General features: G+C 35.7%; 3 protein-coding genes across 4 annotated transcripts; 2 read left to right on the forward strand and 1 right to left on the reverse strand.

Annotated features, from left to right (window-relative positions):
* Positions 1 to 1558: 1558 nt before the first annotated feature.
* On the forward strand, positions 1559 to 15371 carry LOC131023804 (protein GRIP-like). Its single transcript, XM_057953405.1, has 22 exons — positions 1559 to 1823; positions 2185 to 2882; positions 3081 to 3196; positions 4457 to 4626; positions 5158 to 5251; positions 7181 to 7267; positions 7392 to 7472; positions 7690 to 7815; positions 7931 to 8039; positions 8112 to 8191; positions 8837 to 8965; positions 9069 to 9169; positions 11212 to 11345; positions 11438 to 11535; positions 11611 to 11730; positions 11892 to 11916; positions 12032 to 12090; positions 12344 to 12415; positions 13106 to 13153; positions 14072 to 14177; positions 14501 to 14559; positions 14987 to 15371. The coding sequence occupies exons 2-22, from the start codon at positions 2267 to 2269 to the stop codon at positions 15095 to 15097; spliced, it is 2541 nt and encodes an 846-aa protein (XP_057809388.1). The 5' UTR covers positions 1559 to 1823; positions 2185 to 2266; the 3' UTR covers positions 15098 to 15371.
* A 736-nt stretch (positions 15372 to 16107) lies between these two features.
* LOC131023805 (serine/arginine-rich splicing factor SR45a-like) lies at positions 16108 to 18965 on the reverse strand. 2 transcript variants are annotated; one of them, XM_057953407.1, is made up of 8 exons: positions 18813 to 18942; positions 18679 to 18698; positions 17775 to 17831; positions 17685 to 17720; positions 17497 to 17596; positions 17213 to 17362; positions 16597 to 16666; positions 16108 to 16523 (listed from the first exon to the last, which is right to left on the reverse strand). In XM_057953407.1, the coding sequence occupies exons 1-8, from the start codon at positions 18813 to 18815 to the stop codon at positions 16309 to 16311; spliced, it is 651 nt and encodes a 216-aa protein (XP_057809390.1). In that variant the 5' UTR covers positions 18816 to 18942; the 3' UTR covers positions 16108 to 16308. The 2 variants fall into 2 exon arrangements, with proteins under 2 accessions (XP_057809390.1, XP_057809389.1); XM_057953406.1 differs by having other exon boundaries at positions 17685 to 17831; positions 18813 to 18965.
* A 1526-nt stretch (positions 18966 to 20491) lies between these two features.
* Positions 20492 to 24047, forward strand: LOC131023806 (ankyrin repeat domain-containing protein, chloroplastic-like). Its single transcript, XM_057953408.1, has 7 exons — positions 20492 to 21322; positions 21894 to 21970; positions 22175 to 22273; positions 22402 to 22500; positions 22871 to 22969; positions 23070 to 23168; positions 23588 to 24047. Exons 1-7 carry the CDS (start codon positions 20542 to 20544, stop codon positions 23675 to 23677), a joined length of 1344 nt encoding a protein of 447 aa, XP_057809391.1. The 5' UTR covers positions 20492 to 20541; the 3' UTR covers positions 23678 to 24047.
* The last annotated feature ends 924 nt before the right edge of the window (positions 24048 to 24971 follow it).

Genomic DNA, 24971 nt, shown 5'->3' on the forward strand with positions numbered 1-24971 from the left:
CATTTTTAACACGAACTTAAAAAAAACCAATGAAATACACGAAATTCAATTGTCATTTAAATTTGACTTCGTTAAATTCTAAAATGTTCAAAACTGTCGCCTCTTTCAAAATAAATTGCACAAAAGCCCACTTTCAAATTTATTTGTACAAAAAAATCCACTTTTGAATTTGTGTGTAAAATTTTAATAAATTACTTTGATGAACATGTTTATAATAAGTACAAATCTCACACTCTTGTCAAAAATGGTATCAAAGCCGATTTTTATTGAAGATTTATAAAATATTTAATATATTAGAGAAAATATTCGTGAAATTATCATGAGTATTGAATATTATCATCAAGCCCATATTCTAGAATTTGCCGAGCTCCAAGCGGCAATAAGGCTAATCCAAGCAAATATCCATATGGGATAGTTGTTCAGATCCATAATTTCATTGGATTCTCCTCCCACGTAGGGTTAATTACTTCATATATTAGTATGTTACTTAATATATTAAATATTTTATAAATCCTCAATAGAAATTCGCTATGATATCATTTTTAACGAGTGCGTGAGATTTATAATTATAAGAAAACACGTTGACCAAGATAATTTAAAATTTTACAGGTAAAGTTGAAAATGGACTTTTTTGTATACATAAATTTGAAAGTGGATTTTTTGTGCAATTTATTTTGAAAGAGGGGGGAAATTTTGAATATTTTAAAATTTAATGGAATCAAATTTGAACGACAATTAAAATTTATATATTTTATTAAATTTTTTAAAATTCGTGTTAAAAATAGATTCTTGTCAAAATTGATGTACTTACGTGCAATTATCCAAAAAGATAAATACCAATCACTTCAAGGTGCACGATCATAATTTATTTGAGTTGTATTACGAGCTTCTTAGTTAGCTTGTTTGTTCTTATACGAGCTCATACGCATTGACAATTGAAAAAAAAATAAAAAAAATTGGAAACATAGAAACATCAATCTTTTTTGCATGGATCTTGATCCAAGAAGTTTGAATTTGTACAAGAACCATAACAATTTAACGATTGATTAAAAATAAAAACAAATCACTCACTTCATCCTACTCTATTTGATTTAGTTATTTTGGTATAATTATTTAGGAGAATAAGGTTATACTTGGTATAAATTTGTGTGAGTCTAGTGTAGTGTGATAATCTAAAAAAAAATATATATATCAAATAAGGTGAGATAACTAAAAAAGAAATACAAATTAAGTCAAATAAGATGAATAAAGTATTTATTTCCTGACGGCATACATCTTATATATACACGATCAACTATTAATGGTATGAGTGCGTTTAATTTGATGGATAAATTTATCATGGGAAAATGAGAGATAATAAAAATTTATGCGTGTAAATATGAACGAGCAGATTTAAATTGGAGTGAAGTTCATTTTTTGGGGTATGCGTGTAAATTTGATTGTTTTGGAGAACATTCGTAAATTGTATTGAAATTGGTAAGTTTTATTATAGGCTAGCATGAGAAGAATTAAACAAAGTGCAAGTGCATCTGAGAAATTGAGAATGCAGATATGACTGGTCATTTACCAAAATGCCCTCCGATGAACAATTACAAAACTTTTTTTTTTGAAGCCTGCAATTACAAAACTTGAAAGCCGATTTATGTGATGGCGGCAGCGTGTGAAGTGAGGGGCCGAATGGAATTGTGATTTCGCCAGAACAGAGCCCCCATTTCCAGCGCTGATTCGTTGCTGTTATCGTAGATACATAATTTCGCTCTTTGCAATTCGAATCGGTTTTGGTGGATCTGCGGAAATATCATACGATCTCGAATATTACTCGTGTAAGATGCGAGCTCATTACCTACTTCTGGGATTATTATTTTTGCTCGTTTCACTTGTGGCATTTCTCACTATAATAGGTGTAAATTATGGTTTTGTTGGTTTTCAATCGGAATTTCTGGGGTGAAGGATATATTTGTTGCGTGATGGTTGTTATTTTTCTTAATTTTTATATTTCATCGACGCTTAGATTACGTGATTCTGATCGTATTATCTAAAGCTCTTTCCCCAATGAGTATGCTTAAAGTTTTGGTGGGAGCTGTTTTGGGGGATAGCTTTAATCGAATATAATGCTAGTGCAGTCTATTGATGAATTATACTGTTTGCTTGGCATTGATTTAATCTATTACCGTTATTGTTCAGCTATTGGTGGAGCGGCTTGCAGTTAGAATTACATCTGAGGATGAAAAAAGAATAAGGTCTTAACTTAACTGACTTTGCAACTATGTCTCAAGAAGAGGGTGAGAGTGGTGGGATGCCAGAAAATCATGTGGCTGATGTTGCAGAACACGAGACTAAGCAGCTTAACCCAGATAGTTCCATCGACAGTAATCTCGTGAAGGAGAATGGGCTCCATGTTGGAAATACACATTCTAATTACTACCATGACGAACTTGTACAGATGGTTCAGAATGAATATATGAAGTCTCAGGATGAGGGGTTGAAGATCCTTCTTGAATCTGATCAGCCTGACACACCAAAAGTACAGGAGCACGACTCACAGGCTGGGAATGATGATTCTGATAAGCCTGACCCACAAAAAATAGAGGAGGTGGACTCAAGGTCTGGGAATGACGATTCTGATCAACCTGACCCAGAGCGTGGCTCACGGGCTGGGGATAATGATTCTGATCGGCCTGACCCACAAAATGTAGAGGATCGTCACTCTGGGGTTGGGGATGATCTCAGAGATCTCAGTGGAGAAATTGAGTCACTGAAGAGAGAACTTCTTGAAGAAAGGCAAACACGATATGCTGCCGAGGAGGCTCTGAAACATCTAAGAGCTGCACACTTGGAGGCAGATACGAAAGCACAAGAGCTCGCTGCTAAATTTGACGAAGGTTTATAATTTGTTGTTAGTTTCAATATGAACTTTAGCCAAGTTATTTGTAACTTGATATCTTTTTGTTGGCATAGACTTGTAATGGTTTATATATCTGGTGGTACTATGCTTATAGTTTGTTCTGCTATAATTTTGGATTTGTGTACCCTTTTGACATGTAGACTTAATAAATTTTATGTTTATTTCTCTGGCATAGCTCAAAAGAAGATGGATCAAGAAATCAAGGAGCGGGATGAGAAGTATTCCGAACTTGACACCAAGTTCAACAGGCTTCACAAAAGAGCCAAACAACGTATTCAGGAGGTGCAAAAGGTACGCGTATCATTTTTTTTGTTTGACTCTTCTTTTTCTGGCTCTCAGGATTCATTTTCGCGGTCCCCTGTCATCTCTGTTTTGGTCAGATTGGTTGGAGATATCGTAACTGTTGAATTTTTCTTGACTATCAACCTGAAAGCATTATTATCTCATTTTTTTTTGGATGTAAGATCATTAGCCTGAATAAAAGGACTGATGACACATCTCTGATATAGTCATATAGTAGCCTGAGGTCATTTTCTGTTGCAGAGTTTAGGACAGTGAAGGAATATTACTTTTAAAAACTGGCTGGAGAACCCTTCCCCACGGTTCCGCCACCCTTACTCCCCACTAGGCTCTACCTGTAAGAACCGTGATATTTCTGTTTCTCTGCAGCTGAACTATTGCATTCACTTCTTAATCATCTCCTTTGAATCACAAAACATTTACAAGTTGAAAAAGAAAACCTCTCTCCCTACGGATCTCACCCTATAAACACTTAACTTGTATCAAGTGAAATTGTACCAGTCAGATGTTTATTTGGCCCTTATTTATTGTGGGATGCTCAAAGGTGTTCTAGAGTTGCTCCAAAAAGGGTGCCATTCAGCATGCTTTGCTGAAAATAACATCTCCTCGAAAGAGATAAGTGAGAATAATACTTGCTTTCTCTTCCCATAAATGTTATATGCTGCAAATGTTTTCTCATGGTTAACATTTCTGTTGATATGAATTTTCGCATGGCATCGCTTGTTTCATTGTGAGAGTCATCCAGAAAATTTTGCTGTATTTCAAATAAAAGAACTCTCTGAGAGTGAAGTTTTGGTAAAGTACCTTTAATAGGGAAAACCTAAAAAATTATAATTTGTTTGATGTAAGATGACAGGTAGGTTCTGTAATTGGTGTAAATGGAGCTTTCTGGTAGGACAAGTAATTTGGTTGAGCGATATTTTTGTGAGCTGTTTCTACTGTTTTAAGGAATGAGAGCTTTTCCCTGTTATGCTGCATTGCATGTCATTTTCTGTGGTTTATGTTATATGGAACTGATTATGCAAGTCAAAGAAGAAACATTGAAGCACTGAGGATGTTTGTTGTGTGAGTGTTTTCGGCTCAATTTTCTAGTTAATCAAGTTAGCTCAGTGTACCTCAATGTGTCTATGTTCCTATTCAACCATTTGAAATAAGAGCTATGTATTTAGCTGACAAGCATATTTTCATGCTTGCTATAATGGTTTTCACGTTTATAGTTGTAATCAATTGATAACTGGGTTGTGTTTTCAGGAAAAAGATGACCTTGAGGTTCAGTTCCGTGAAGTTAATGAGAAAGCTGATATGGCTTCTTCCCAGTTGTCAGCAATGAAGCAGGAGCTGGAGCGGACACGGCAACATGCTAATGAAGCAATGAAAGCAATGGATGGGGAGAGGCAGCAATTGCGAAGTGCGAACAACAAGTATGGTCTCCACTTGTTAGGATTTCTTTTTGCATAACAAGTCCTCTGCTCCTGCTATCTCAAATGATCACTAGACACTAATACATAATTCAAGAACATGTACAATTCCAAAACTGAAAATTACTTTGCACGACAAACCTTTTTGCTTTTGGCGGTCATACCTCCTCTTGGACGTTCAAATACCTATGTGTTGCTGCACAAAGCAAGAACTTTGTATACCTGTACATGGAATGATGGAAATATGATGTCCCTCTGTACTAGAAATGTCACCCTTACTATGGGACCTAAAGGCTATGCTTTTCCTTTTAAGTTGTGTCTCTTTTGGTACTGGATGAAAGTTGTGTATCATTCATCGGGTCATAGAGCATATAACCCGATAATCTTTGATTTAGTTGATTGAGACCATTTAGGTTTGACCTCTTACAATTATGTATACTTTAGTACTAAATTTCTATGTTTCAACCTAGCGAGTGCTTGTAGAAGAATTATTCTTTTTTGTAGCAAATAGTTTGACAATATTCTCTCATGCAGGCTCCGGGACAGCCTTGAAGAATTACGTCATTCTTTAATTCCCAAAGAGAGTGCTTTGGAGGCAATGCAACAATCACTTATAGAAAAAGAACAGGTAAGTCGTCATCTATGGTAAAATGACAATTGGGAAATGTTAATCTGATATCATGATGGTTTGAATTTGTGATTTACACATTTTATGTCACGTGTGTTACCTGTTTGATGTTAAAAAGGGTATCTGTTCCTTATCTGATAACAATAATATACTGTACATATTGTACCATCAAGCTTCTTATGCAGTAAGCAAGTGTACAGAGTTATTTTTTACGTGGATACTTTGTTCAACTAATGTTATTTGATTGCAAATTTTCAACTTCCTTACCTATAAATAACTCCAATTAGGTTGGACTTGTATGAAACTAGCTGTGACTGTAGATATGTCTGCTTCAGGTTGAGGGGAGAATCTCAAGGTTGCCAGTTTTTCTTTGTCTTATAAAATTGTTATAGAGCCCACTTTGTGCATCTACGTCATGCTTTTTCTGTGTATCCTGATGAACATCATAACTGGCTTTATCATGATGCTCATTTTTAATCAAGCCTAAAAGAACATATATCTGTTTAGACTTTAGACGCAGCCTACCCCTCTCTTTATGGTGTTTACTGGGTCGTTTTCTTATTAGGAAATAAAGAAATGTATTACATATCCATGGATTAGGTTAAAATAAAAACTCATTTTAAGATAGAAACTAGGAACCATTTTCAGCCCTTGATCATGAAGATCTACGGTAGATTCATCACTTTGTTGAATGAATTCATGGTCTAGCGGTCGAATCCCATAGGGGGCGAATTTTTTTCTTTTTTTGAATTCATCACTTTTCCAGAGAATTCATCATGTTACTCATAGAAATTCATCATAATTTCATGGTTCGTAGTTTTTGTTGCAAAATGGGTTTGTAGCCTAACCACTCCCACCTATCCATTATGCATTTTCCATTAGCATATATTGTTTGAGATGTCCTCGTGGTTGTGTTTGTTTTGTGCTTTAAAACTGATTGTGAGTTGCCTGGAGAATTTAAGGTATTTATGATAAGGCCTGCAATTTCAGATGGAGTAGCATACATATAGCTCTTTTTCAACATGTTAATACTTAATACTAAACCGTGATTTCTGCAAATTATATTTTGCTTGATTTTGTATTGGCTAATGCTAATGTTGGAAAGTATGCAAAGCTGTAATTCAAAAGCGGATTGGTAATAAGTATCAGTGCTGAAGAGACCTTCACTGCACCGAGTCAATAACTGTCTAGGTTCCTGTGCATTTAATGCATTTGTTGGTTAACGAGACAACTTGAACGTCATCATTTGTTTGTAAAGTCATTTTGAGAGGAACAAAGTGATAGTCATACATCAAAGTTAATCTAATTTTTAGTGGTTGAAGATATTGACATTATTGGTAATGTTCATGCTAAGACTTCGTTGATACTCTGAAATTTCAGAAAGTTATGTAATCTTAACATGAATTCAGAATTAGATGAGATGGGTGATGCTTAATACTTTCTTAGTCATCTACTCCTTAGTTTGACATAATATTCCTACACTAAGAATTGCCATATAGCCAGTATTATTCAAAGGTTTATCTTATATTCTGGGTGAATTTATAATTAAGTGAGTTTTATTCTAGATGTAGATCAGTCATGTCAGGTGCTTAATTGACTTCATATAAGTGACTCAACTATTAACATATCATGGTACAAAATGGACAAGCTTGTCCAGAAACAATCTTCAATATTGATAATAAAGTGAACTTTGAACATCTGTTCTATGAAGAATACATTCTGGAAATTAGCCTCTAGTTCTGAAGTTTGTCATCTAGCGACTTATTAATATTTCCTGCTAGGAAATCGCTTATTGCTCACATCGTCCTGTTCTAAATAGTTTTTTCAAATGCTACGGTCGTCATGCCCATTCATTAAAAGTGCATGGTCTTCTCTGAAAACATTCACTTCACTTTACTTAGAACATGATATGTGCTTGAATTTGTGCAGATGCTGGAAGACCTGCGAGGATTATTGCAGTTGGCTGATGAAAAACGGCAAGCTTCACTTACAGAACTCTCTCTAAAGCATCAGAAGGTGAAATCATGTGGACATCGAGCAAACCCTTGCAATACATGAAGGGTTCTTTCTGACCCTACTTCTAAGTGCACCTTACTAACTTGAGGAATTTAATTTCTTGTTCCTATATTCTATTCCTCAGCAAGTAGAGAATTTGGAATCCCAAATTGCTGAGGTTTTAGCAGAGAGAAGCCGAGCAACTGAGACAATTTCCTCTCTGCGGGTACTCTCACTTAATATTCTTTAGTTTGTTTTTCTCAAAATATGAGCAGCAGTGATTGATCTTTATTAGTAGTATTTTTTTATCTTATTCCATTTGTGCTTTATGATTAGTTTCTTGTAGCATCATATTTTTAGTCCTACCTTACAAGCAGCATTGGTATTTGGGAGTTTATAAAATGTGAAGTTAACAAAAGAATTTTTTACCTTTCTATTTTCAGGCTCTAATTGTGGAAAAAGACACCAAGATTGCAGAGATGGATGCAGCTTCAAGTGGTGAAGCTGCACGACTTAGAGCTTCCATGGAAACTTTAAAAGGAGAGCTCAACCATCTGAAAAACGAACATGTATGATTGGTCTTTAGCTTTCTGATTATTGTGGATGTTACGAATCAAGCAAGTTATGAAAGTTGGAGTTTCAACATTATATAAACCTGTAAATATAATGCTTGTCATCATTCAGGAGAAAGAAAAAGAGGTCCTGGAAACTGCATTGCAGTCCATGAAATCAAAGCTGGAGATTTCTGAGAGTAACCGGATACATGCTGAAGTTGAAGCAGCAAAACTGAGAAGTAATACTGTTACTTTCAGCATCACCTTTTTCGTTTAGGACATGGAATACCATTGTCATTTCTCTTTATCAGGTCAATTGGAGTCGGAACTTTCTGTGCAAAGTCAGCTGCTGAATAATAAAGATTCTGAGCTAGTGGAAGCTAATGACAAGGTTTTTCTTAAATTTCTTTTTGCCTCCTTTAAAGAGTAACTGCTAGTTTTGTCCCCTGCTAGTTAGATTTTATCATTCTGGTAATTAATTTCCTTGAGAGTGTTTTTCATGTGAAATGCAAGAAAAATTAAAACCCATTTGGACTTTTAGTTTGGGATTGTTAATAATAATACTCCCTATGTCTTGTAAATATAGTCATAGTTTTCCATTTTGGGACGTCCACAAAAAATAGTCCTAGTCTATTTATAGACACTACCGCACAACAAATCGATACATATTACCCTCAATATATCAACTTATTTACCTATTCTACCACATATGCTCCACCACTTTAATTTAACCTAAATCCCATTATCCACTAAGGTGGGTCCCTTTATCCACTTCAACACTTCCCTAAGGTGGAGTCCCTTTCTCTGCTCACAGTACATTCGATTGCAGTCATTAAAACCTGTGCGACTCTCTCCTAGGACTATTTTTACAGGACGGAGGGAGTATGCTTTTTCTTTCATATATTCATCTGCTAACTTTTATCAGAAGATTAAGTAGTCTTGTTCTTGTTGCTTTCTGACTGCTTATTTCATCTTTGCTTGTGTTGCATTTGGAAGCGGTTCAATTTTTCATCTTGCTGATGGTTACAAGTTGCAGATAAAGCGCATTGAAAGTGAATTTGCTTCGTACAAAGTTCGAGCTCATGCGCTGCTTCAGAAAAAGGATGCTGAATTAGCTTCTACAAGGGACAATGATCAATTCAAAGCTCTTGAGGAAGCTCTGAAGGTTAAACCAGCCTCTGTTCCATTTTTTCTGAGAAGACAGAAGAATCCTTGAGCCCATATCTGTATCTTGCTCCTCATAAAATTCATGTTTTTCATGTACCTAGGATGCTGAAAAAGAAATACTATTGGTAACTTCAGAAAAGGATAAAGCTCTCCAGGACCTTAAAGATGTTCAGACAAATTTGGATAAGGAAATTTTGACCAGGTACCAGTTCTTCTTGATACGCCAATTAAACTTCAGAAGCTTTACTTGTATCTAAAAGAAATATATATTTGGAAATTATTTGCAGTGTACTGAAGTGGGATATACAAAAACCGTGGAAATTATTCGTGTGTTTCTATCCTTTTGCTTGCGTTGTACTGCTTAAATGTATATAACCCCATTCATTGAAACTAGAATTTGCTAGATATTTTAAGTTGAACTTCAAAATGTGAGTATTTGATGCAACTTTTAGATGATATATTTATTTTCATCTTCGAATCCATTTTTTCAATCCTATACTATGTAAAAAACTCAAAACATGTTCCCTTCATCCATTCAATTTTTAAAGCCCAATCCCACGTCATCTATCCAATCATATATTTCATCTTAGAGTGGGTCCCACTATATATATAAGAAAATACAACATATTTTTATTTTTTAAACCTATAACTCTAATATATCAAATCATTCATCACACAAAAACCATTACTACTCTTCTACAAAAACCGATGCCCTTTGTAAATTGCACTACCAATAGTAAAAATCAGAAATGAACATCCTCTTACTTTTCTACCACAAGTGAATAAGATATCTATGTGGCGAGAAAGCAAGTGTTGGAAATTTATGAGTGAAACCAGAAATGCTGGACTAGGTGTTAGATCAGGCATTGAATCAAATTCAGTAAAGTTGAGTTCGACTGATTTACGTTAGATGAGTAACTATCAGGCAACTAAAGCAACAAAGGTATAAAGTGCCTAATGTGGTCCATGTGAATTAAAAGGCAGGTTGGATAGGTTTTTGAGCCTTTCCATTTTATTGAACAAAATTGCTCTTAATCTTTTTGCACACTATCTCTCAGAAATGTTGTACACGGAGGCCAGAGCTCTGCTTGTCTTCATAATTAGTTTTAGGCAGCAAAACTTAAGATTACATGCTTAAGAACAAGACATCCTAAATACTAAATTGAAGTTAGGTGGTAGCAAAGGTTTTTATTGAGATAGCAGAAATCGACAGTAGAAGGGGGCCACCTGTAGCAAATTCAATTGTCTGATGTGGACGGCGAAAAAGACAAGGAGTGAGGAGGGTCAGTAGGGAGGAGAGTCTGTTGGCAACAATGCCACTAAGGGGTTGTGTTGGATGTTGGTGGGGGATACAAGAGAGGAGGAAATAGTTCATCAACTTAAATTTCCTGTCCATCCATATGTTATTAGGAAGCAAAAGATTTTATTCATATCTACAGACTCACTAAGACAACTTAACTAAGGTTGAACTTACAAACTACAGAGACAGGCTAAGACATTCTCTGTGGCAAACATACAATTTATATGAGCAGAAAAGTTGGATATAAAATATTGACAGAATCTTGGGTTAGATATCTGCAATAAAGTTGGATTTGGAATAACTGGAAAGCTGAAAGGGAATTAAAATCAATGATAATCCAAGACTTGGCATATATGTAACACCTCTAGGTTAATTTTTTTGCCAATTTATAATTCCACCTAAAATTTATATTGTCCTTGCAATTTTATAAACCTCTGATCACTTTCAATTTTTCCTATTTTTACACAATCGTTACGACCTAGTAATTCCATCATAAAGCAAATTAATTTGGACATAGGTGCTAAATATTATTATCTATGTTCCATCCCCCATTCCTTTGGGTCTTATATTAATAAGAGAATGCTCTGTCAAGTTATCTAATTTCCTGTGTCATATATGTGTATTTGGAAATGCTTGTCAATTTATCTTGTTCCTATGTCTGTATCTCTGCTTCAAAATTTCATAACAAACATCACGCTTCATGCACTATATTATTTTTTTGGGGGGAGGAATAATACTTTTTACTGAAGCTATGTACATTGCACACACGTGTGTGCACATATTGACAGATTCCCCATTAAAATGTATCTGATTGATATGTATCTTGATTTGTTTATCATATTCAAGTCCAGTACTATAATCCTAGCAGCCGGATGGCAGATGAATCTGTTTTCAATTTATAACTTACTAATTCGGAATGCTCTAACTTTGCTTGTATTCTTCAGAGATGCAGCTCTTAGCATAGCAGAGCAGCAGATTAAGAGCTTGCAATTGAAGTTTGACTCTACTCTTTCTAACCATCAATCTGAGAAAGAAGCATGGGATAAAAGCCTCCAAAATGTGGAAGAAACATGGCGATGTAGTGCAATCATGTTTTTCCCTTAAGCTTATATGCATGTTTACTTTATACATGGAATGGTATTTTCATTAACTTGAATGTTAACTTTACAGTGAGATGTGAGGCACTGGAAAGGCAAAATGAAGAGTGTTCCAGTCAAAATTTGGAAAAAGAAGTAGATGAGCTGAAGTTACAATGTAAAAAGCTGAAGGTTGTAGCTGTCATATGTCGCTTCTGAATTGAGTATTTGCTTCATTTTCTTATTACTTATCTATATATTTCTCAGGATGAGCAACGTTCTTTTCATGATCTCGCTGATAAAATGATGGAGGAGAAGGACAAAGAGATTTCTAGGCTTTTGGATGATAATGAGAACCTACGTCAGTTGCTGGACTCAAGGCCTTCTGTATGCCCCTCCTCTACACAAATAATATACCTACCTACAAGTCAAATTTGATTTTCAGTTAGGCTTCTGTCTATATTGTTATGTAGTACTTATGCTCCAGATAGTATAAGCTTTTATCTGTAAGTTCTTTGATATGTTTACCACGTCTTAACTATTTTCAGGTTGAATACTCCGAGGACCATACAGGTAAAAGGATTATCATTTGAAGTCATAAAGATGTTGAGAGAAGTTAAAACACCACAAGTCTACTGTTAACGAATTGATCTGAGTTTTAATTGTCCTTTGAAACTGATGGATGCAGCTCTTCATAAACAGGAAGCCTCAAATTCTAGTACTTCAGCTGCAGATCAACAGATCCTAGTATGCAATTTTCTTTGTGACATAAAGAAGTTACATCTTTGTTTCATATATAAACATGTCCTATTAGATTCTCTATCTCTTCCTAGCATGCAGTTGGAAAATATATTTTCCATTCTTCATATGGTGTTGATAACCCCTAACTTATATAAACACATTTCTTTGGTTGTAACCTTTCGAGAAAGGAAAAGATTGCTTGAATTGGTATCTTTTTACATTGAAGTACCTGGTTTTTTATTTAGTTGTATTATTTCAGATTTTGGCAAGACAACAAGCCCAACGGGAAGATGAGCTTGCCCAAACGCAACGACATATTCTCGCACTTCAAGTATGTCTTGGACTTGTAGATATAATCTAATTATGAACTACTTTTATATGTCCTGACATAAATTCGAGATTTTGAGTTTCTCTTATAATTTGATGAGGATGGACATCAGAAACTAGTTAGTCAATGTGGGAGTGAACAAGTTCAGTAAATCAAAAAGGAATAGACAAACAAAACAAGAAGAGAGAAATAGAGAAGTGTAAATGGTAAGAAACTATGAAAGTAAACTCAGTCTAATAGTATAGACTTTGAAGACATCTACAGGCTACAGGATTAGTGATAATGTGACTTATGGGTCGGCAAATGATAGTTAATTAATTTAGAAATAATTGGAGATAACTAATTAATTTTAAAAATCATTCTAGTTTCCAAAAGCATTGCCCTTAAAGTTCCTTCTTGCAAAGGACTTGAATTCTTATCAAGACAACAGTTTTGATAGACTAGTAGTCAGGTAATGAATTATAAAATTACTCTAAAACTGAATACCATTTCTGAACTGAAGCCTAGAAATATGTCCAAACAAAAAAAATATCTAAATCTGCTTCATTACTGACATACATGGGACTGTTATCTAGGTCGTAGAATATCTTGAAATAAGCCATCTCTGCAGCTAAAATGTTTCTAAGGTTCTACTTATTTGATTTGTAATAAAACTTTTCTTGGCGACTGGTGTTTCTGATCATTTAAATGCAGGAGGAACTTGAAGAGCTGGAGCATGAAAATCGCCTTCACCGGCAGCAGGTATTTCATAGGGCTAGTTTTTGTACAAGTTGAATACTAAACAAGAAGTTCTATCTGAAAATCTGACAATCCCATTCCTGAGTGGAAATCATTTCCATCTTTGCTACCTTCCGCTTCTTGTCTTCCGATTGATTCTTTTGGATCAAATGATTAAAATTTAAAACTTTCACTGATATAATACATTTTAGCTTATATCTTTTGAATGTGGATTGGGAGTTGATTCAATCTGATGGGATTAACTTGCTGCAATTTTGAATTTGTACTGGAAAAGCTGCTTAATGGATTATTTATGTAATATACAATTGCCGTCTCTAGATGTCCAGGCCATTTAAAAAGCTTATGTTGTAAGTTTGGAAAGAATGTGATATGATTTGCACATGTACCTGTGTGTAAATTGTATTTCCTTTTGGATGATGAATTTCATTTTCATTGAAGAGATTCCAACCCAAGTCCTTTCTATTTCTTTGGGAAAATGAGCAACTTTAAAGATGTTGAAAGCTTACGTCATTTGCAAAGCAACCGACCATTTAAATGTATTAGTCAGAAATTCTTTAGCAGCTGTCCTCACGAATGTAAAAAAAGCTCATTCGTTGCAGTACCCGACCTCTTTTACTATCATTGTTTATGTCTTCTGAGATCAGTGGACTACCCAAATGCTGCAGAAATTACGCATTTAGGGTCTCTTGAGACCCTGCAGTGATTTTCATAACAATCTTACTTGCATGGACATTTAGGGTCTCTTGAGATTTTGTGTCGACATACTCATTCTGGCAATTACGCATTCCCTCTCTCTCTGTTGTGCTACTCAAGCATTATAACTGCAGTTTACGTCGAACCCAAATATAAATAGATTTGTTTTACACTTGAAAATTGATATTGTGTTGCTACCTTCATTTAGTTTTGATGATAATGCTGCAGGAAGCTATGCTAAAAGAAGAACTTAGGAACATGGAAAGAATGCAGAAGAGGGAAGGAGTGGATCTGACGTATCTTAAAAATGTCATCTTAAAGCTTCTAGAGACAGGTATCTTGTATTTCAGTATGCTCTCATCTCCAGCTGTACCCTCTTTCATGGTCAACCACCCAGCTCGGGGCCTCCGCCATGTTTCACTTGCTTGGTGATTTCATGCTTTAACTTGGCACATCTCATTGACAATAAGGAAATTCTATTTATGGACAATTAACAAATGAAAAGGAATAAAAAAGAAAGATAATTTGACTTATTTAGCTATTTAGTTTTATGTTTTTATGTATCACACAAGGTGGTGAATGTGTTTATTTATTAAATAATTATACGCACTATTGATTATTTGAATCGCCGTTTTGTGCCCATTCAAATTGTGTTAGGTGAAGTGGAGCGATTGCTACCTGTTGTAGGAATGCTTCTTCAGTTCAGCCCTGATGAGGTGAGTTTGTTTTGTCCTTTCTCGGTTTATGCTTATGTGGAAAAGGATGTCTATCTTCATTTGCTTCACTAGTTTCATGCTCCATGTGATAGAATATGTGCAGCATGTCGAGTGCAGACAGCTTATTATTCTTTCTATTATAGCCATCTGTCGGTGCTTACAAGTTATAGCACCATCTCTTGCACAGTCTTATTTATGTGTTCAGTTTCTGCTGGGAATTCCGTTGAGCTTGAATTCAGTGGAACTGAAGGATTTTAGAAAATACCAGCCAAGAGGCAAATATAGACTTCTTGAATCCGGTTATTGTATTCTAGACTCCATTCTAAGTGGCGGGAGTTGGAAACTCAATATCTGCTTCAAACTGCATTTTACCGCTTAAGTGAATGAGTCGTTGACTTACTAACAAGCCTGTTACGTACATTTGCAGATGCAGAAGTGTCAACAAGCTTACCGCGCTTCAAATGAAGTTCCACCTAGCCCTGCAAATGATTCTTCGCGATCAGGGCCGTCTCTATTCTCCAGATTCTCATTTGCATAACGTGATTGGAAACACTCTTGGGAATAAAAGATGGAAAAGCACAGACCAAATCTTACAGCCTTACTGGGAAATTGAATCAGATATTTTTGTATTTTTTATGTAGCATAAAATATTGAGTAAATGTAATACTGTAAAACATCTTTAGGACGGAAATGGAATACTTACGAACTAAGCAGTTTGAAATTGTCTCATAGTGTTGTACAGACGATTTTCCTTCAACATTCTTTGCCAATTGAGCCATGCTTCTTAAATTTAAAGAAGGGCAGTTTTGTTTTGTTCTCTCTCTCGTACGCACGAGTAACCTTCAACATTCTTTGCCAATTGAGCCATGCTTCTTAAATTTAAAGAAGGGCAGTTTTGTTTTGTTCTCTCTCTCGTACGCACGAGTAAAGAATTCATTTTAGTAATTAAATGAGTTACAAAAGTCAGAAAGAATAGAATTGATGAATGGTTCAAAAATATGGTAAGAAATTGTTCAGTTTCTTTTCTAAATGTAGGCATGCTGTTTGATCGAAGAGGAAAAGGTTACCAATCCTAAATTTACTATATTGTTGTATGCATAGCACAGAAGTGATTCATGTTAATGCTAGAAAATGTTGTCCTATTTGGGAATTCAATGACTAGAAAACACCATATGACAGAAGACATACTCCTTATTTTCTATTCGCAGGTCCTGGACGAAAATTGTTGCAGCTTCTTCATCCATCGTATCAAAGTCGCCATGCTTTTAAATCATAACTCCTTAGGCAGGTATTTGTCCCTAATTTACTATCAACAAGCGATCGAGTCTATCATTCGTATATTGACCAGATTTACTGCAAGCAATGAGCACTAATCACTTGCACTTCGGAGCAAATAAACATGGTATGGGGACTAGCATAATAGTAGAGGAATGCAAGGCTAATCTAGTGTATGGCTGAAATGCTTATAAACTACCAAGCAATAATAGATCTACCATTTTATGAGAAAAACAAAACACAAAATAAACTGGAACAGTGATTTAACAAGTATGAAGCCAAAAAAGACCAGTTATCCACTCACAACAATAATGTTGCACACATGAAGAGGACAGCTACAGTACAATTAAGTTGGGCACACTTATGGTAACAGCTAAGAGACAATATTGTGCATCAATATTTTGATTCAAACAAAGTTCAAGTCTTGAGGATAGTTCTACATCTTAGAAAGCAACTGCAACTCTGAAGCATATTTCACCTAGAACCACGTGCATAGTTCCTTTCAAGACTGTGTCGAGGGGGAGAGTATGACCTGGACCTTTCCCTTCTTGATCTTCCACTTCCACCATAAGGCGAATGTCTGGGCGAGTAATCACGCCCACCTCTATAAGGCGAGCGTCTAGGAGACCTCCTGTAGCCATAATCTTCACGGCTGGATCCTCCACGATATCTTCCACGATCCCCATAACCTTCCACCGAACCAATAAATTAGTTTGATATGCAACATGAATAATACTTGCATAACGAGCAACAAGAACTCACCATCACCCCGAGAGCTTTTCAGACCAAGATAATGACCAGGAGTGGGAGTCCTTGCGCGTTTCCTCCGTGACTAAAGAAAAATGATAAATATAAGCTAATAGAAGCAGGGTAAACAGCTCATAAAAGTAAGTAAAGCTCATCACTACAAGGAATGCATAAAAGAATCTCCAACCTCAGAAGCATTATTATAAAGAAAAATGAAATTTATGTTTTCCTATATCTTGTCTGTTGATAACACACACAAAAGACAAGTTCACTAAGAAAATTATATTTGGCATTTGCTTTAATCAATCAAATAAAAGAAAAAATCAATGCCAGGTATGGGATACCATAAAAGCCTGATTACAATGTTGACAAAAACGCTTGATTAATTGGGAGTTGAGTATTCGCTGAGGTTGTATAGTTGTTGGGGCAATATAGATGCTATTTAGTTGATCAGATGCAATTGAAAAGCTGTTTTAGCTTGTTGCGATGGATGGACTGATCATCTTTGATTTCTGCCAACATAGCTGACGCAATATCTTCTGAATATAACCAGAAAACCTTCAGGTCAAAGAGATTGATTTACAGACAAATAGGTCATCAGATACCAATGTCTATCAGACAGGTAGCTTACCCTCTCTACAGTTATGTACCGGCCTTCAAGCACTGACTGATTGAGGTGTTTGATACAGCGATTAGCATCATCTGAAGAGTCCATATTAACAAAAGCAAATCCACGAGATACACGAGATCGCGGTTCCACAACCAAAAAGACAGACTTGACCTGAAGAATGAAATTTAAAATGCCAACAGCACAGATATAAGACATTGAACTTAGATCTACACATTATACATTGTGAGCAGTGACTTCGGTTTTCAAATAATAATAATAATACAAAAGATCCAAGAAACACTAACCTTTCCTTCCTTTGAGAAATGATCTTCAAGCTCTCTCTCAGTGACCCTTGTAGATAGGCCAGTAACATAAAGTGTAGTTCCATCATTAACAACTTCTTCCCTACATGACATAAAGAACAACATTACTGATAATAATGAATATCAAAAGGGTGACGGTCTAAAGTCACAGATAAGGAATTAGAACTAACCTGCCAGTGCCACGACCTCTTGACCTAGATCTTGATCTAGATCTCGCCCTTGGTCTTGACCATGATCTAGAACGAGATCTAGATTTGGACCTAGATCTTGACCTGGATCTCGAATTTTCTTCCCATGGAGAGGGAGAGCGTGCATACCTAAACATAATACAATTGAAAAGCCAAGTGTCAACCACTGATAATGCAAACAAAATCTATGCAATTACACGTTAGCAGTTAGCTACAGTGAAACAGCATGGGAGCCATGCCAAGTAGACTTAATAAGACTTAATAACTGAAACTTTAACCCAAAAGCTACAAGCTATGTGCAAATGTAACTGAAACTAAAAAGGGAATGACAAGAAAATAAGCACATGGACCCTAACACTAATTATGATGAAAATTACTACACAAGACTCAGAGTCTAAGACACAAGAATGTAATGACATATAAAACTGTAACTGCCAAAAGAATACATATGAAATTGATAGGCCATTGTGAAAATTAAAAGAATTGAAATAACCGCACAAAATATCACATAATTTCAATTCAGGTTGCAAAACAACAATAAGGCATCCACGAAGTTAATACACAGCAAAAGATCACAGATCACAAATTAAACTGGCATAATGCAAAAATCAAACGCAAATCCAATCAAATTAACACCAAGACCAGAAACATATCACAAGCGCCCAACCCCCACCCAAGCTACCAAAAAACGTTAACAAGCAAAAAACACAAATAATGTGAAACTCTGAGAAAGAAAGCACTGGTAGCAGATGACCCAGTATGTGTTAGTTACACAAGTGACGAAACAAGAAATCAGGCTACGTTATCTATAGTCCTAGTTTCTTCTCTCGAATTAGAAACCCTAATCCGCACCCCCACCCCCACCCCCCTATCTCAAATTAATAGATCGGAAACCCTAGCAGAATTCTGCATGAATTAAAATCACCAGCATAATGAAAAATAACATCGGAACAAAGATTAAAAACAAATATATTACCGTTTTCTTGGAGAATCAGCCTGCAAAACGAAAGGAAATTCCAATATTATAATCAACTTTTTACACCCAGGTGACGCACATACATATAAACTTCATAGAAATGAACATCGAAGAGAGAGAGGAATCGATCTTACCATAGTAGGAGCAGAGACGACGAAACCCTAAACCCAGTCGCTTATTTCGAAAGCTAATTTTGAGCTCGTCTTATGAAATTTTGTTTATTTATTAATTATATAGAGATCTAGAAATAGGCGAGTTCCCACTTGCCAAACAAAATCATCCGGTTGGCCACTGCCACGCCACTTTCTTCTCTGCCAGATCAAGAACTCAACTAAATGACACTTTTGCCCCTCTCCAATGTAAGCTAAAATTTACAATGAATTACTTGTTGATGACATTTCTAAAAACAAAAGGTGAATTAGGGATGTCAAAAAAGTCCAAAATCTAGGGGTTGATTCGAATAGACTGATAAAAAAGGAGAGTTAGGGCTCAAAAATTTTAACCCGAAAAAAATTTGATCCGAATGGGCCGAATTGAAAATAGCCCAAGCCCGATAGGATTGGCTCGAAAATCGAGTGAGTTGGCCCGATTAACCGAACACTTTCTTAATAATTGATTTTCAAACTTTAATATTTTACTTTAATTCGATAATAATATTTTGATACTTTTAGAATATGTTTTGATTTTTCCTACCGTTAATAACAAACATCTACGATATAAAAGTCAAAGAAAGATAGTTATTTATCTTAAAACTATATACAATTTTAATCGAAAATGAAGTTAAAGTTAGATACTATTATGTAAATTTACGTTAAAATAACACTAATTTTTGTATCTAAACCAAAGTGAAATGTCTTGATTTAAAAAACACGACATATTTTTATTGCAAGAGTATGATTATCTATAAAAAAAAATTAAACATATAAAAAAATCGTAAACTTGCGGGCCCGAACGGGCTAGCCCAAATTGAGTGGGTTTAGGGGGTTAGGGTCGAAAAATTTTAGCTCGAAAATTTAAAAATTGAGTAGCCCGAAACAAAAATAACCCAAAATCGAATGCGCTAGCCCGAAATCGAGTGGGCTGGCCCGATTGACATCCCTAAGGTGAATAGTAAAATTATTAATTACACATTGTAAATTACAAATATAATTTATAATATTGGGCTACTGATAATTTTCAATTATTATTATTATTATTAAGTTATGGTACATATTGATAATACTATATACTCCCTCCGTCCCTGAAATGGCTTCCTCTTTGGGGACGGCACGGGTTTTAATAAAAAGTTGTAAAGTGTATTGATAGTGGAGAAAAAGTGATATAATTATTATTGGAAGTTGTGAAAAGTGTTATAATTAGTATTGGGAGTGGTGAAAAGTGAAAAGTAAGAATAAATAAAGTATTATTAGTGGTGGGGTAGGTTTCCAAAAATGGAAAGAAAGAAAGAGGAAGTTATTTGGGGGACGTCCCAAAATGGAAAAAGAGGAAGTTATTTTAGGGACGGAGGGAGTAAATAATATAATGAAAAGATCATCTTTCAATTTGAAATTGATTTCAAATGGAGTGGATTTATTTGTTAACTAATTTTTTTTTTAGAAAAACGAGTGAATATGGTATGAATCTCAATCTAACAAGATATTAGAATGATTTAGATGTTAGCATTTTGACAATTAATGATTAATCTAAGGAAATAGTTTTTGAACTTCTTAAAGATATTAGTAATTGCATTTTGACAATTTATGTTATTATCCAAGGGTAAATTAGTGAAATTCCTTAATATTAGTTCCTCTCATAGAAATACACGAATGCATACAGAATTACAAATTTCATCCTCCCTCTCCAATCCATCACACACGCACAGCCATGTCCTCAGCAGCACCTTGGACATCAACTATTCCGCAAAAACCCCAAACCCCTGGCCCTTCACTATTCTCTCATCTCCCCCTTCCTCACTCTCGCACCATCCAATTTCATAGACTCAACCACAATCTCACCCTCAAGCCCCTCAACTCCTCTTCCCAACCTCTGTATGGCTCTGTTTCACCAGCTCCACCACAAGACGAGGACGACGACGAAGAGCCCGCTATCGGTGACTGCCTCGTCTACGAAGAGGGCATCTTCAACGACCCATTTATTGAGAACACCAGAAATTCCAGGCGTTCCGGCGCTCACATCACTAAATCGGCTACCAATAAAGACGCCGATGTCTCGCCGGAAAACCTAATTCCGGATGAGTGGCAGGATGTCCAGAAGGAATTGAACATCACGAAGAAGGAGCGGCGGAAGATGGCGCAGGAATTGGAGTACGGCACGCGGGTGGCGAAGCGGAGGCAGGCTCTGATGCCTCTGAATTCGGAGGGATTTGAAAAAACGAGGCAGGATAAAATTGAGCAAATGAGGCTGGAGAAATTTGAGAAAATTAAGCAGGAAAAGATAAAGCAGCTGAGCCCGGTGGTGCTTGATAATCCGAAGAAGGCGTATTTTAGGGAGATAAAGCCTGAGAAGGAGACAAATGGAGAGGTTAGTGGAGGTAGAGTGGCGCCAAGGAATCCGAGGCTGGCAGTGTATGGAGTAGGTTTGGAGGATGTTTCTGCGTTTTTTAGCAGTGGGAAGTATGAGAGCGCTGCTGCTGATAAATCTCAAGGTATATCTGCGGCATCTTGTTGTTTGGTTTTGTGTTGAAGTAGTGCGTAAACATTGATTTTGTGAAGGGATTTGATCGTGCTTCAGGAGATTTAGAAGTGCTTATGTTGTGCATTTGTGTTGTCATTGTTGTTTTGGGCTCTAGACTTGAGATAATTGAGAATTAGGAACAGAGTGTTTCATTGAAGTTATGCCATCTTATCTGTTTGGATTATGGTGATCTTGGTGAAAATTGTGGGATTTTCCTCTGGTATAAACTCTGAGAAGAGTATGGCATTATCCTACATGTGCAATCTTCCCACATAGGAGAGGTAGGAGATTGTTTAGTACTCGAAAGATTAATTGTAGGAGCTGAGGTGATCTAGTTTTCTTGGTATGTAGTGTACAATAATAGCCTTAATATGTAAGCAGAAGTATTTGAAAATCCATGGTATCCATGCTGTTGTGACCAAGTAGCGGTAGCATTTTAAATATGAATCTCAAGCTGCATAAACCGTAATGTTATGACTTACACATTCCTCTTTGCTCTCCTCTCTAATCTGCATTTCTCTGTGATTGCAATACTGGTGAAGGCACTGGTAAATTATTCTCACAAGAAGAGAAGGCAATGATGAATAGGCGGGTTCCTGATGTAGCAGTTGCTACCTCGGTGAGTATCTCATGCCCCTTGTGACTTCTGTCCTATAAGAAGAATAGTGTGATGTCGTGTAAATGTGGATATGATGAGAAGTCCCCTCCATTTCAATGATCATGTTTCTGCTGTTCCTAATGATTCTCACCTGCAAAGATACAACAATGTTGCTATTTTGGCATGTCTGTATGCTAATTCAGGGAGCCGAGTATTATTTTTCAGGGGAAATGGCATCCTCTGCATACTCTTGTTGCTACCGGAGAATTTTACCTTGTTGATTCTCTGTTAAAGCACAACCTTGATATTAATACCCCAGACAAGGTAAAGTGTGCGTGAACTCCCATGTTGCTGGATCCCTTGTAAATTGTAATAATATCTATCGGGAAGGATGGCATTATCTCGATCTTGCTGCTAATTCCAGTTTGCTGTAATGGCCCCTTTTCCTACAGAATGGACTGACTGCAATTCACAAAGCAATACTTGCCAAAAAGCAGGCTATTTTTAACTTTCTTTTGAGGGAATCAGCAAATCCATTTGTTCGTGACAATGTAAGTTAAAACCTCGTGTTGTTGGGATCATATACTGTGATTAAGAAGATCCTCCTTTGTCATGCTACTGCATATCCTACATTATAGGCCCTGCCTCTGGATAAAACATGATAATTTACTCATCATGAGACACATAATTAACTTATTCATGACAACATTCGGTAATTGAAACCAACTAGAGTATCAATTTGCTAAATGCTTCAGCTCTGTAGTCAACTTCACTATGAAGCCCAGCAGATCTTTTGTTATCATTTTTTGGTTCCAACTATTTGTGCATATTATATCCTCATTTTTATCACTGCCACAGTTCGGGCTGTGGAAGAACTATTGGCTTTAGTTATGTTTCTGAGTTATTTTTTTGCTACAACAGGAGGGAGCTACCTTATTGCACTATGCTGTCTTTGCAGCTTCTAGTCAGATGATAAAGATCTTGTTATTATACAATGTTGATATAAATCTTCAAGATAATGTAAGCTTACTTATCTAGATTTTGAGCTACCTATTTTGACACCCTTTTTTATGAGGTATCCTAAGGTTAATTTTTACTTTTTTCTCGTTTTTACTAACAGGATGGATGGACACCATTACATTTAGCAGTGCAATCCCGAAGGACAGATATACTGAGGCTTTTACTGATCAAGGGAGCTGATAAATCTCTAAAGAACAAGGTAAGAACTTGGGGATGAAATAATAAATTGATTATTTGTATTCTTTGTGCTTCACAGATTAATCTCAAAGTTTCAAAGCTACTCTCTCGTACTAGTAATCTTTTAAGAAATGGCACGAGTTGAGTTGCTTATTTTTGTCGTTGGCTGCAAAATACACTTTATTTCTTCTTATAATTTACAAAATACACTTTATTTCTTCTTATAATTTATTTTAATTTTGGCAGTTGGTGATTCTGTTAAAACATTTTCTTCTATCTCTAGTGAGTAGCATGCATTATCAGTTCAAAACATCTGCCTGGCAGATTAACACATTGGTGTCCTCTCATCTTAAGATCATCACACTTTAAAAAGAAAATGTTTCATATGCTCAGTTCTGTTTAAGCATCTTAATTTTTTTCACCAATTTCCTTCTTGCTCAGGATGGATTTACTGCTCTAGATCTTTGCCTCTACTCTGGCAGAGATACAAGAACTTACGAACTCATCAAGCTCCTCAAACGCATTTACTAGTCTTCAACTATTCAACAATTCATCCATCCTGACTGCTTTTGCTGCAATCAAGGCTCGGATGGTTGGTTGTATCATCTCATCATAACCGTTCTCAGAACTATCCAGCCTATAGTATAGCTGCTTATAGTTGGAGCAAGGGCTGCACAGAACGCCTTCCTCGCCTGCTTTGATGCAGCCAGCACACAGCTCATGAAGGAAAATGCTGTATTCTGTAGCATTTGAGAATGCTATGGCTGGAATGTATAGTATAGCTCTGTAGCATCATTCATTGAGTTCAACTATTTGACTCATGGCAGTATAGGATTGTAATACAGAAACAATGAGGTTTTAATATAATGGTAAGTAAGTCGGCTCCACGAGCATTGTAGCTTATGGTAAGTAAGTCACCTCTGATTTGTAAGAATGAGAGGTGAGAGGACGGATCTGAACCCCCCTCCCCCAACTTAAATTTTTTAAAAACTCTGCATTAGGTCTCTACTATTGTAGTGTTGGGGTGTGTTTGCTTATCTTAGGAGAAGATCTTTGTGGTTGAAAATGAATTAGTGAAACTTGCTTTTAAGTTTTTTAAGTTTATTAGTAGAAAATTGTGAATGAAATGGAGTTATGTTCAGAAAATGAATTGTAAGAAGGGATAAAAAAAAAAGTCTCTCTTTAAATCCTTTTTTTTTTTCCCACTCTAAAGAGTGGATAATATTACATTTTTTGAGATTTAAAGAGAAAAACTTTTTAATGACAAATTTACAGCTAAAAAGAGCATATATTTAGGGTGTATTTGTTTTTTATCCATCTAAATAGAGGGATAATATAAGGTAAAAATTTATCACTTAAAATGAGGATCATATTTTTATATCTTGTTTGATGTGAATGATAAGTGGTATAAAATTATCTCTTTTTCAAGAAAAATGTGTTGCCCGTAAATTTATACCATTTGCTCGAATTTTTTTTATTATATCAAAACAAATAAGGTATAAGTAGTAAATGAAGTTTATCCGTTTTTTATACCTCAAAGCAAATAAATTCTTAAAGTAAATTTGCATCCCTCGCAAAGATATGCTAAACAACTCTTAAAGTTAAAATAGAAGAAGATAAAAAAGGATAAATTGTTATAAAATACACTTGAAATTGAGGTTTTGGTAGATAATCTTTAAAATTTAAAATAAAATACACGAATAAATTAGCATATTACCCTATTCCCTATATTACAAACTAACTTGGCAGTCGAATTTGTCTACATGACTAAATCGTCCCATAAACTAAAGAATGTTGTTTTGCTTACAAGCAAACATTGCCGTTT

This window comes from Salvia miltiorrhiza, chromosome 4, assembly GCF_028751815.1.
Source record: "Salvia miltiorrhiza cultivar Shanhuang (shh) chromosome 4, IMPLAD_Smil_shh, whole genome shotgun sequence".
In the NCBI taxonomy this organism is placed as follows: domain Eukaryota; kingdom Viridiplantae; phylum Streptophyta; class Magnoliopsida; order Lamiales; family Lamiaceae; genus Salvia; species Salvia miltiorrhiza.

Bases quoted from the DNA above. Each gene is read 5' to 3' on its own strand.
- LOC131023804 (XM_057953405.1), top strand. From the start codon at position 2,267: ATGTCTCAAGAAGAGGGTGAGAGTGGTGGGATGCCAGAAAATCATGTG. The intron at 8,966-9,068 runs GTTAAACCAGCC...TCATGTACCTAG, and splicing joins CTCTTGAGGAAGCTCTGAAG to GATGCTGAAAAAGAAATACT. The intron at 11,731-11,891 runs GTATGCCCCTCC...AACTATTTTCAG, and splicing joins TGCTGGACTCAAGGCCTTCT to GTTGAATACTCCGAGGACCA.
- LOC131023805 (XM_057953406.1), bottom strand. The intron at 17,832-18,678 runs GTAATATATTTG...TATTATGTTTAG, and splicing joins GCTGATTCTCCAAGAAAACG to GTATGCACGCTCTCCCTCTC. The intron at 17,597-17,684 runs GTTAGTTCTAAT...TATGTCATGTAG, and splicing joins AGAGGTCGTGGCACTGGCAG to GGAAGAAGTTGTTAATGATG.
- LOC131023806 (XM_057953408.1), top strand. From the start codon at position 20,542: ATGTCCTCAGCAGCACCTTGGACATCAACTATTCCGCAAAAACCCCAA. The intron at 22,274-22,401 runs GTAAAGTGTGCG...CTTTTCCTACAG, and splicing joins ATATTAATACCCCAGACAAG to AATGGACTGACTGCAATTCA. The intron at 22,501-22,870 runs GTAAGTTAAAAC...TTGCTACAACAG, and splicing joins ATCCATTTGTTCGTGACAAT to GAGGGAGCTACCTTATTGCA.